This window comes from Salvelinus namaycush, chromosome 40 (genome assembly GCF_016432855.1).
Source record: "Salvelinus namaycush isolate Seneca chromosome 40, SaNama_1.0, whole genome shotgun sequence".
Classification (NCBI taxonomy): domain Eukaryota; kingdom Metazoa; phylum Chordata; class Actinopteri; order Salmoniformes; family Salmonidae; genus Salvelinus; species Salvelinus namaycush.
In genome coordinates, this window is record NC_052346.1 from 13,107,229 (window position 1) to 13,118,560 (window position 11,332).

Genomic DNA, 11,332 nt, shown 5'->3' on the forward strand with positions numbered 1-11,332 from the left:
CGTATAGCTTAACATGGGAAACCCCATAGTAACCCGGCAACTGGAGCCCTGACAACCGACATTACCCCCCTGTGTTTCTTTCTCAGGTGGAGAGCCTTCAAGCTCTCATCAGGGACAAGACAGAAGACCACACCTCCCTGCTGGCAGCCAATCAACAGGTCCAGCTCGAGGTTGCTGAGCGCAATGAGGAGATTGACAAGCTGGCTGGGCGAATTAGGGAGCTGGAACAGGCGTTGCTGAGCAGCTCCGAGAGCAGCAAAGCTGTCAGTCAACTGGAGCAGGAGCTGCACAGAGCTCGGCAGAGAGAAGAGGAGCTCACACAGGTAACGCTCTCACTCACTCACTCACTCACACACACACACACACACACTAAATGACTCTCTCTCCCTCCAGGATAAGGAGTCATTGCAGCAGCAGCAGTTGTCAAATCGTCTCCAGATTTCAGCGCTGCAGTCTAAACTGGACGAGACCCGTCACCGTTACCGTGACAACAACGCTAGCACCCCCGACCCCATCCAGCTTCTCCGAGACACGTTGGACACGGCACAGCAAGACCTGCAGGACAAGGAGCAACAGGTGTGTGTTTCCAACCTCAACACCTGCTTTAGTGAAAGGCCTAACAGAGCTTAACTACTACCTGCTGGCTGGTGTATAGAGATCTTTGGCCAGAGAAGATTAGTTTGCTTGGTTGAATTAATTTGTTAACTTGTGTGTGTTCTAGGTGTGTGTTTTGGTTGGTCAAATGGAGGAGACTCAGAGAGACCTGACCATAAAAGAGGCGGAGTTAAACCACCTCACACTCCAGCTGGAGCTCCTGACCAATCAGAACACGGATACCATCACCCAGCTTCACGACCAAGTCGCTTCTCTCAAAGTGGGTCTGCTACAGTTTTCAGTCATGCTCGTACTTGTTAGTCCTCTCTAACGCCAACAATGATTGTCCTACTGTGTTCTAAATCTGCCCCCTGTGTCTTTCTCTGTTTAGGAGACAGTTTCAGCCCTTACCTTTCGCCTGGAGGAGAGAGAGATAGGAGAGGAGAAAGAGGAGGAGAGTCTCCCATCTGCTCTGTTAGAGGAGAAGAATGACGAGATAGACCACCTGACCCAGGAGATACACAAGCTAGAACTGGAGCTGGAGACAGCCGGGGACATCACGGTACACACACACCCACCCACCCATACACACACCTACATATTCCAGCCCCATTATATAATGACATAATCTCTCAGAATTCAAACTACTGTGACCTCAATGTAGGACACACTACACACACAATGGAACTGTCATGATTTTTGCCTGAACTGGAAGCCATTCTCCCGGTCTCTCTACAGGCCTTCCAGACAGAACTGGAAGACCTCCGCTCCCAGGTGGAGCACCTCCGCTGTGACATCATCAGGGTGCGTCAGGACAAGCAGGAAGAGGAGGAGCGGCTTCATGAGGTCATCAGCACGCTACAGGCGGAGCTAAACACCCTTTGCCCCGCCTACCACGAGGTTAGCGACCTATCACAAGAGGGTGACAGTGTTAACCCTTCGCCTGCTCCCAGCCCGGAACCTGCCAACTACCCCCAACCAGAGAGAGGAGGACCGAGAGGAGGAGAGGGCGACAGTCTTAAGCAGGAGATGCGTCTCCTCCACTCCTCCTCTTCCCGTTCTCTCCGTTCCCGTGTGGAGGCCCTGCAGGGGCAGCTGGAGGTGACGGTGGGAGAGAAGGAGGCGATGGAGAGACTGCTGCTCTCTCAGGAGGAAGAGTACAGAGGACAGGGGGAGGAGATGGGGAGGAGGCTCAGGGAAGAGAGGGAGAGAGGGGATGAGGTAAAGAGAGAATTCAATCTAAAACAGGCTGAGCTTGAAGAGGTGAGAGCCAGGAAAGAAGGGCTGGAGGAGGAGAGGGATGCAGCTGTGGAGGAGAGTGGTCGCTGGCAGGCTCTTGCCCAGGAGACCAACTCCCTGCGAGGGGAGAAAACTCGGCTAGACTCCCTGGTCCTGGAGCTAAAATCAAGGGTTGAAGAGCGGGAGAAAGAGACTGAAGCCCTGCTACAGACCGTGGTGGCTGTCGAGACGGCGAAGGCAGAACTTTCGTCAGAACGCGAGGCCCTGCGGAAGAGGGAGTGCCGACTCCAAGAGGAAATAGAACGCCTCCAGCAGGAAGTGACCTCTCAGAGGGCCTGCCTCCAGGAAGTCAGCCTTCAGCTAGAGGAGAGGCGAGCCAACCAGGAGGAGGCTCAGAAGGAAGTGCTGGTAAGTGGCGGCAGCGTCGGGCCAATCAGATTGACTCAACATGTGGCATCAATTTAAACACATTTTTTTCTAGCCATGTAGGAGCGGTGATATCTTCAGTAGTATTAGTTATTTGTAGATTTAGTTGGTAGGTTGACGCAGAAAGGATAAGTTGTCTGCTTTGAAAGCCTGCCTTTGATGTTTTCATTCAAACTTGAGTAATCCATTCCATTTAGCCTCTAAGCCTAACTTGCAACACTAAGTAACTTTCACTATTTAGGTATTTTGCAGTCTCAGCTCCCTCTACCACAGCTGGCTATGGTTAAAGAGGGAGAGAGTGAACGAGAGAATGAGTCTTTGGAGAAAAAGCATCTGCTAAATGGTATATTTATAGAGGTGGAGAGACTAAGAGCGGGCGTAAGAAAGAGAGCGAAACTACGAGATGTTGATGTGTTGGCACCGAACAGAAGATTGTTACTCACAGAGGAAGTGACCTCATCAGAAAGAGGAAGTCAGGAGTGGTCAGGAAACAGTTCCGTGTTGTGAAGTTCTTGCACACTGGCATTTATTTACTTTCTTTCTGAACATGGAGTATAGTTTTCTTGTCATGTGTTCTGGAATGAAGTTTCCAAGCACTATTTTTAACACTCTTGGTGAACAGTTTGCTATAGATTTGTGTTTGGGGAAAATAATTATGGTGTTGAGTAGGGTTACACTCTCAGTGTTATACACTGCATTTTCTGCACATTGTGGGTAGGAAGGGTAAGGGATTTATGTTGTGAGTTTTGCACATGTTTCCTGTGTTGTCTTTTCAAGGTTTTTAATGCTGTTCTTGAATGAATCAAAGCCCTGGATAACAGATTGCAAGAAAGATTTTGTGCAAAGATGACGGATTACATATTTGATGGTGCTGCTGATATTGATCATTCTGATGATGATGATGATGAAGGCTGTTCTCTTACAGACGTGTGCTGAGGAGACTCTGGCGAAGGCTGACGCTGCCCTGAGACAGAGGGAGGAGGAGCTACAGAGACTAGGGGCGGAGCATCAAGCCCTGGGGGCAGAGTTAGCAGCTGTGAAGGAGGGTCTTTGCTCCAGCACGGAGAGAGCTGAGAAACTACTGGAGGAGGGACAGGTACGGACAGGCGTGCGTGTGCATTTAAACTGAACGTTTTTTTTAAAGGACTGTAAATAACACTGTATTCTCTGATTATTTCATTCACCTGTCAATCAGACCAAAGACCGGGCACTGGCTGACCTGGAAACGAATAACCAGCATCTGAAGGTGGAGCTCCGGGGCCTACAGGAAGACCTGGCCGTGCAGGAAGAGGAGCTGGCCTATCAGCAAGGAGAACTGCTGCAGCTCAGACAGACCTGCAACCCGCACAACAGACAGACACACTCATTGAAGGGTGAGTACACATTCAAGCTGCCTACACAGACAATGCTGTTTCTCTGAGTGCAGAGCTGTTGGATGACTGTGATCATCTTCCTCCTCCAGACGTCACGCCCACAGGATTCCAGGACGGTGTGTCTTGCAACGGGTCCCTGAGTTCTCCCGAGGTTCTCCGTCGACTGGACTGTTCTGAGGAGAGAACCAGAGAGGATAGGTTCCACCCCTCTGTTCTCCACGGTTCTAGACTGTCTGACCTCAGTGCTTTAAACAGCACAGGCCTGGAGCTCCAGGCTAAAGCCTCCCCCAGAGTAAGGCAAGACCAGCCCTGCCCAGGGACGATCAGCCCAGAGCTGGGCACACACAGCACCCACTCCCCTGGGTCCATCTCTGCCTCGGACAATCTCTCCATGTTGGACTCAATGGACGCTGACAAGGTGGGTGGAAAAAGTGTTTGGAAAGTGTCCACACACACACACACACCACACACACACACATTAAACCTCTCTCACCTGTCAGGTGCATGAGCTGGAAGCCCTGGACCTGACGGCCCCTCCCTCATCTCTTGGCTCCGCCTCTTCTCTGTCCGCAACGGAGTGGGCCAGTGATGGATATGGCAGCAGTAAGTCTGTTTCTGTCATTTTGTTGGTCTTGTCTGTCTGTTCGTGTGTCTAACCTCTCCCTTCTCTTCCTCTCTCTCTCTCTCGGTCTGTCTGTCTGTCGTGTAGATGTCAGTTCAGAGCTCGGTGTAAGACTCAAGGTAGAGTTGGAGCAGACAGAGAGACTGGATGCTCAGTTCTTGGAGTACCTGCGTTGTCGAGGCATGAACCCCGCAACCAACACACACACCGACAACACACGCACAGACAGTGCCGCCGGGAGTATGAACTACAGCGACGAACTGTTGTCTCCTGAACTACAAGTATGAACACAAAAACACACACACCTTAAATGTTACAAATGAACCCTATACTAAACTATGTGTGTGTTTCCAGGGTCTGTTGAAGAGAGTGTACCAGGAGAGCTGCAGGGTTCTCGCCCTCTCCCAAAGTAAAGCCCCCTCCTACTCTAACCACCTCTCATTGGACCAGACGATCTGTCAGTTAGACTCTAAAGCTCCTCCAATGGGTTGGGAGCAGGAGAAAAGGGCGTTACAGGAAACTGTCGTCGCTCTGAGAGAACTGCTCTGTAGGATGGCACAGAGACCGGTGAGTGTGTGTGTGTGTGTGTGTGAGATGTGTGCTTAACTTCTGCATGGGTGTGTGTACTGACCCTCCTGTGTGTGTTTTAACAGGAGAACTCGGTGGATGCTGGTTGGAGCAGAGGGCTGCAGGCTGCAGTGAGGGGTGTGTTTGACTGTGAGAGGGCAGGGCTTCGCTCTGAACTGCAGGCTTTTCTCTCCTCCCACCCTGAGATAGACTCCACCCACCTCCTCCGTCAGCTGGAAACACTGCTACAGAGACAAGTGTGTGTGTTTGCGTGAGCGTGTTTGGAGCGGTCTCCACTAAGGAAGTCCTGTATACTGTAAAAAAAAAAAAAAAAAAAAACTGCATTGTATCTGCTTAGCTTAATTGAAAGGGTTAAAAAAAAAAATCTCTCCCTCATCTCTCCAGGAGGAGCAGCAGCGTGTTGTGGGGGAGCGTCTGCTCTCTGCAGACAGACACGCTCTGCAGCTGCAGCACTCTCAGGAGGAGGAGTCATCTAAAGGGGAGGTGTTATCCAGGCTGAGGGCGGAACTAGAGGAGAACAGAGAACGACTTAACTCCTCCCACAGCACCCAGCAAGAACTACAAAACGAGATCCGCAATCTCCGGTATACACACACACACACACACACATATATTATTGTATGCGCACACACACACACATAAATAAATACTGATGTGTGTCCTCTCCCAGGCTGTGTATAGAGGACTGTGAGGAGGCTGTAAGGAGGGAGGAGACCAGAGTCCAGGAGCTACAGCAGGAGCTGGACCAGGAGAGAACTCACACACACCTCCGGGAGAAGGAAGAGGAGCAGCAGAGATCAGAGGTCGTGACCCTGAGGGGTCAGCTGGACCAGGAGAGGACGACCTCTAGTAACCTCCGACAGGAACTCCAGATAGAACTCTCCCGCGGCCACCTCCTCCAATCACAGCTTGACACACGTCTAGCCGATGCCCATAAGGAGCTGGAGGAGGAGTGCGCCCGTTCCGCCCGGCAACTCAACACTTTCCAGTCACAGGAAAAGAGTCGGCTGGAACACTTCCTGAAAGAGGCTGAGTCCCGCCTAGCCGACGCCCACATGAAGAAACTGGAGGAGGAACGCGAGCGCTCTGCCCGGTGTCTCGATGACATCACACGCAGACAAGAAGCGGACGCGTCCCGAGACAGGAAGTTCATCTCGGAGCTCCGCTCTCAACTGGAGCAGGAGAGGAGGCAGGGGGAGGAGCTAGCCACAGTGACAGACGGGCTGAGGGCGGAACTTCTGCAGAACCGGAGGAGAGTAGAGGAGGAAGAGAGGAAGAGGAGAGAGGAGGCACAGAGAGATCAGGATGCTGCAGCCAGCCTCCGAGTTACTATGGAGACACTCAAGGAGCAGAAGCAGGAGGCTAGTCGAGCATTGGAGACGGAGAGAGAGCGTTCTGATCGCTTAGGGGCGGAGCTCAAAGTGCTGAGGGAGAGGCTTCGATCGGTCAATGACAAGGAGAGGGAGCGGGAGGAACAGAGGGAGAGGAGGAAGGAGAGACAGGAGCAGACGGAGAGAGAGAGGCGACACGAGAGGACCAGCAACAAACTGGTGAGATTTACACACAACATTTTAGCATTGCCTGTCTGACTTGTAATACAACAGTGTCTCAGCCACTTAAATGCCATTTTTTTCTTGTTTACTTTCCTGTTTTCTCTTCCCTCTCTCTCTGCAGTGTGAATTGGAGTTATTGCGGCAGCAGGACCAGCAGAGGATGAGAGATCTCCAGCAGACTCTGGCTGAGCTAGAGAGGGAGGAGAGAGAGATGGCCACAGAGAGACTGTCCAACCGACACCAGTACAACTCCAGCCCACTCCAACCCAAGAATAACACCTTGACTGGGCCAGACCAGACCAGCACAGCCCTATACAACCACCAGGTACCAGAAATGGCTGATCACAGCTAGGCCCATGCATAGCAACATGAAGCACTGGGAGACGAGCTAGACGGCAGTGTTTTAAATGTATTTATGGTGTTTGGGAGGATTTGCGACTACAACATGAGTTTGATAAGGACCATGATAACCAATTTCTCTCTCCCTGCAGTCTTCCTCTTCCTCGGCACTGGGGGAGAGGTTGTCGAGGGAGAACTCTGACCTGTCGGCCTGCGTGAAGGAGCTGAGTCAGGAGAGGGTTAACCTGAAACACACCCTGTCCTGTCTGGAACGACAACTACGACAGGCAGAGACTGAGAACCGGCCCAGCACTGACCTCAGCAACAGCAAGGTGAGCCACACGCTCAAACTAACAAACTCACTCACGCACACACACTCGACCTCTGGGCTGAAAGTCCCTAATGGATCGTCTGGTGTGAAGTCCCTTGTCTTGACGTCCCTTTAACCCTGTGTTTGTGTCTCTGTCCCTCTAGTTCCAGCGACTGTATCAGCGCTATCTACGGGCTGAGAGCTTTAGGAAGTCTCTTGTCTACCAGAAGCGCTACCTCCTGCTGCTGCTGGGGGGCTTTCAGGACTGTGAACAGGCAACTCTCTGTCTTATCGCCCGGATGGGGGCGCACCCCTCGCCCCCCCACGCCCACACACACTCTCCCCTCTCGCGCTTCAGAGCTGCAGTGCGAGCTGTCATCGCCATCTCACGGTGGGTTGGGTTGGTCGTGTGGGGGTGTTATATAGAGCTATGGGTCATTGTGTTATGCATGTTAACCCTTCCCTGTCCTTCTCCAGACTGAAGTTCCTGACCAGGAAGTGGCAGAGAGCCGTCAGGAGAGGAGTTACAACTACTGTCACTGTCAACGGACACAGTACAGGTGCGTGTGAGAGACATCCAGAGCTATGAAGATAGGATTACCAACGTCACACAGGCAAGGTACATCGACAGTTCAGTGTGTAACCTTTCTATTTCTCTCTCAGCTTCCAGGACTGAGGTTTTGAGGCAGCAGCAGCCACTGGCCAATCACAACTCCTCTCCACCTACTAGAGACAGCAGCCCCACCCATAAGGGTGTGGTCTCACCAATGAAATCACCCTTCAGGCTCCACAACCGGTACTGCTCCTTACATAGAAAACATCCATTAATGTGAGGGGACATCTCTAACGACATACCTTGAGATTTAATTTATTTCCTTTTCTCTCTTCCTCTTCTCTTCTCCCCCCTCTTTCTCTCCCCCGTCTTATGCTCTCCCCTCTCTTATTCTGTCCACTCTTATTCCCCCTAGAGTGTATTCCAACCCGGTGCTGTCAACTGAGCCTGCTTCGTCCAGTGTTCTGTCCCAGGATGCCGAGCGGTCTCTGACAGACTACATCCACCACCTGGAGAACGTACAGCAACGCCTGGGGGCTGCACGTCCAGGTACAAACACACACTGGTTGCACTTACTGGTTGAGCACACACTCACTGAATGAGATGGGGAAGATCAGAGGTGACCGAGAGAAAGAGGGGCTTTAGCTTGGTGATGGCATCGTACCACGGCAAGTCCACTACCCACAATCCCCTGGGTTAGGGGACGGCATTGTTACCATGGACATACTTCCTCTCTGACAAACTGATCAATCAATCTCACAACCTCCAATCCCATCTCCTGACCCAGTTAGCAGGGCTTACTTAGCCCCACCTCCAAGTTCCCCTGATATGATTGGCTATTGGCAGCCGTGGCTGCAAAAGAACAGGACATGGCTATACCTCAGCTGTCTGTCCCCCATCTACCGGTACGGCCCAGGTGAGGACCTAACTACAAGTACCAGAATACACTGCTTCGTTACTATCTCCCCACACCACCCTCACCGCACTGAACAAACTACAAGTACAAACTACAAGTACCAGGATGTACGTCTCAGGGTAGGGCACAATCTGGTGTAAGCAGGCACATGTGGGTAGTCACTACATAGCCATTCTAAAATGGACAATGGTCCATTGAATAGTTTTCTTCTTGTACTGGGGGTGTTTTTCCACAGACACCTGGGTGTTCATATGTTTGTGTGTGAGAGAGAGAGAGATTGTGTGTTGCCCTTATATCTGGTTCTGACACATTTTCTCTCTCCTCCAGACTCTCCATCTCTCCTCTCCTACCACAAGAAGTCTGACCGCTGAAGGAAGGAATGAAGTAGTGTATGAATGCCTCCTTCCAATCCAACATCCTTATGATCCATCTTTGTGTTCAAATATACAATGGAATGTATTTGTCTAATATCTGATTTAGAAAGTTAGAATTTAAGACAAATTCTTTTTTTACGTTTTTTATTTTCTACCGATATTTCTGTCGACCTCCGAGTAACTCCCTAAGAGGTCTTCTCACCCGAATGCATGTGTTTTTGAAAGTATTAGATCGCTATTTTTCTACCTGAGTTTTATACAAGTTTGTATCTGATTCTTTATATATGTTCTTGGTTATTAATATTTGTTAAAGTTTCACGTAGATAAATGTGTAAAGTTTCACACTGGAATTCCAAGCTATAGATCAAAGCTGGTGGACATGTTTTGTCAATGATTTGTTTTTTTATCGATCACCATTTCTACAAAATAAATATTTAAATTGTGTGATTACCTGCCTTGCGCATTGGGTGTGTATCTTATTAAGGCAGGGCCAAACATAGGCAGGGTCAGACATGCACAGACTTGCATCAATACTTACAGTATTGTTAGATTATGGGTTGATCAAAAACTGATGGTGGTACAAACACCCCTACATTTTACGTTGTTAATCATTCATTAACACTGGTGATTAGTTCTGGGGAGCTTTAGACGCACATGTATTTACCATCTCAAAATGTGGCCGGCAAGGAAAATAGTAACTACTAAGTAGGCTAGTTCTGTTAGACCGGTCATTCCAGTCCAGTGTCATTTGACAACAGTTTTACAGAAGGGGGAAACCACAGTCTTTGGTAGTTATGTCTTCAGTTACACTGCAGATCATGACAGTTCACATAGGGGTCAAATCACTGATATGCCATGTACTGGTACTCTGGTAATTATAAATTAAACAATTACTATACTATATTAGAATGTTATATCAGCAACAATTTCAGCTGGTTCATCTGGGGCTTTAAATCACTGAGATGCCCATTAAATTATGTAATCATTCGGGGGATTCAAGGTAGGAGGTACCAGCTGACCACCAGTTCCACACTCGACTAACTAATGACCACGATTACATGAGCAGTTTTCCCGATAGTAGCTCATATCCTGCTTAAGGTCTTATTCGTATAAACTGTTTACATGCACCTTTGATATCCCGCTCACGAGTAGCCATGTATACATGAATAAGCAGAATCTTCCTAATTTAAATTCATATGGGTTAAATAGAATAGTAACTGAAATCTGGACACTGACTGCATATAACCTCTCACGTACCGTAATATATGAACTGCAGAATGATGCATGTCTTGCAGTAAAATGAAAGAACAAATGTTACATTTGCCTCAGGAACAGGAGAGGAGAACTATACTGAACTAAAATATAAACGCCACATGTAAAGTGTAGGTCCCATGTTTCATGAGCTGAAATAAAAGATCCCAGAAATGTTCCATACACACAGTGTATTTTTCCTGTATTCTGTGCACAAATTTGTGTACATCCCTGTTAGTGAGCATTTCTCCTTTGCCAACATAATCCATCCACTTGACAGGGGTGGCATATCAAGAAGCTGATTAAACAGCATGATCATTACACTAGTGCACCTTGTGCTTAGGACAATTAAAGGCCACTCTAAAATTAGCAGTTTTGTCACAAAATGCCACAGATGTCTCAAGTTTTGATGGAGCATGCAGTTGACATGTTGACTGAAGGAATGTCCACCAGTGCTGTTGCCAGAGAACTGAATATTAATTTCTCTAACATAAGCCTCCAACTTTGTTTTAGAGAATTTGTGAATGCGTCCAACCGACCTCACAACCGCAGACCACGTGTAACCACACCAGCCCAGGACCTCCACATCAGGCTTCTTCACCTGTGGGATCGTCTGAGATCAGCCACCCAGACAGCTGATGAAACTGGGTTTGCACAACCAAACAATTTCTGCACAAACTGTTAGAGACTGTCTAAGGGAAGCTCATCTGTGTGCTCGTAGTCCTCACCAGGGTCTTGAACTGACTGCAGTTCAGCGTTGTACCCGATTTCAGTGGGCAAATACTTACCTTCAAAGGCCACTGGCACGCTGGAGAAGTGTGCTATTCACACATGAATCCCGGTTTCAACTGTACCGGGCAGATGGCAGACAGTGTATGGTGTTGTGTGGGTGAGCAGTTTGCAGATGTCAACATTGTGAACAGAGTGCCCCATGGTGGTGGTGGGGTTATGGTATGGGCAGACATAAGCTACAGACAATGAACACAATTGCATTTTATGTTGTCAATTTGAATGGCCCATTGTCATGCCATTCATCTGCAGCAATCCCAACGTTTCAGCATGATAATGCACAGGCCCATTCCGCAAGAATCTGTACACAATTCCTGGAAAATGTCCTAGTTCTTCCATGGCCTGCATACTCACTAGACATGTCACCCATTGAGCATGTTTTGAATGCTCTGGATCGAAGTGTAC

At 49.2% G+C, this 11,332-nt stretch overlaps 1 protein-coding gene across 1 annotated transcript in view; it reads left to right on the plus strand.

The window, feature by feature from the left end:
- LOC120033237 (pericentrin-like) overlaps nucleotides 1–9,342 on the plus strand; it is a 32,089-nt gene extending 22,747 nt beyond the window's left edge. The window contains exons 38-58 of the mRNA XM_038979517.1: nucleotides 87–323; nucleotides 394–576; nucleotides 722–874; nucleotides 986–1,156; nucleotides 1,333–2,241; nucleotides 3,185–3,355; nucleotides 3,455–3,632; nucleotides 3,722–4,050; nucleotides 4,133–4,235; nucleotides 4,342–4,535; nucleotides 4,609–4,821; nucleotides 4,908–5,078; nucleotides 5,227–5,426; nucleotides 5,513–6,392; nucleotides 6,517–6,720; nucleotides 6,887–7,066; nucleotides 7,209–7,435; nucleotides 7,522–7,604; nucleotides 7,708–7,840; nucleotides 8,013–8,146; nucleotides 8,841–9,342. Coding sequence (XP_038835445.1) covers nucleotides 87–323; nucleotides 394–576; nucleotides 722–874; nucleotides 986–1,156; nucleotides 1,333–2,241; nucleotides 3,185–3,355; nucleotides 3,455–3,632; nucleotides 3,722–4,050; nucleotides 4,133–4,235; nucleotides 4,342–4,535; nucleotides 4,609–4,821; nucleotides 4,908–5,078; nucleotides 5,227–5,426; nucleotides 5,513–6,392; nucleotides 6,517–6,720; nucleotides 6,887–7,066; nucleotides 7,209–7,435; nucleotides 7,522–7,604; nucleotides 7,708–7,840; nucleotides 8,013–8,146; nucleotides 8,841–8,884 — 5,097 coding nt within the window. The 3' untranslated portion in view covers nucleotides 8,885–9,342. The remainder of the gene's footprint in view (nucleotides 1–86; nucleotides 324–393; nucleotides 577–721; nucleotides 875–985; nucleotides 1,157–1,332; nucleotides 2,242–3,184; nucleotides 3,356–3,454; nucleotides 3,633–3,721; nucleotides 4,051–4,132; nucleotides 4,236–4,341; nucleotides 4,536–4,608; nucleotides 4,822–4,907; nucleotides 5,079–5,226; nucleotides 5,427–5,512; nucleotides 6,393–6,516; nucleotides 6,721–6,886; nucleotides 7,067–7,208; nucleotides 7,436–7,521; nucleotides 7,605–7,707; nucleotides 7,841–8,012; nucleotides 8,147–8,840) is intronic.
- The last annotated feature ends 1,990 nt before the right edge of the window (nucleotides 9,343–11,332 follow it).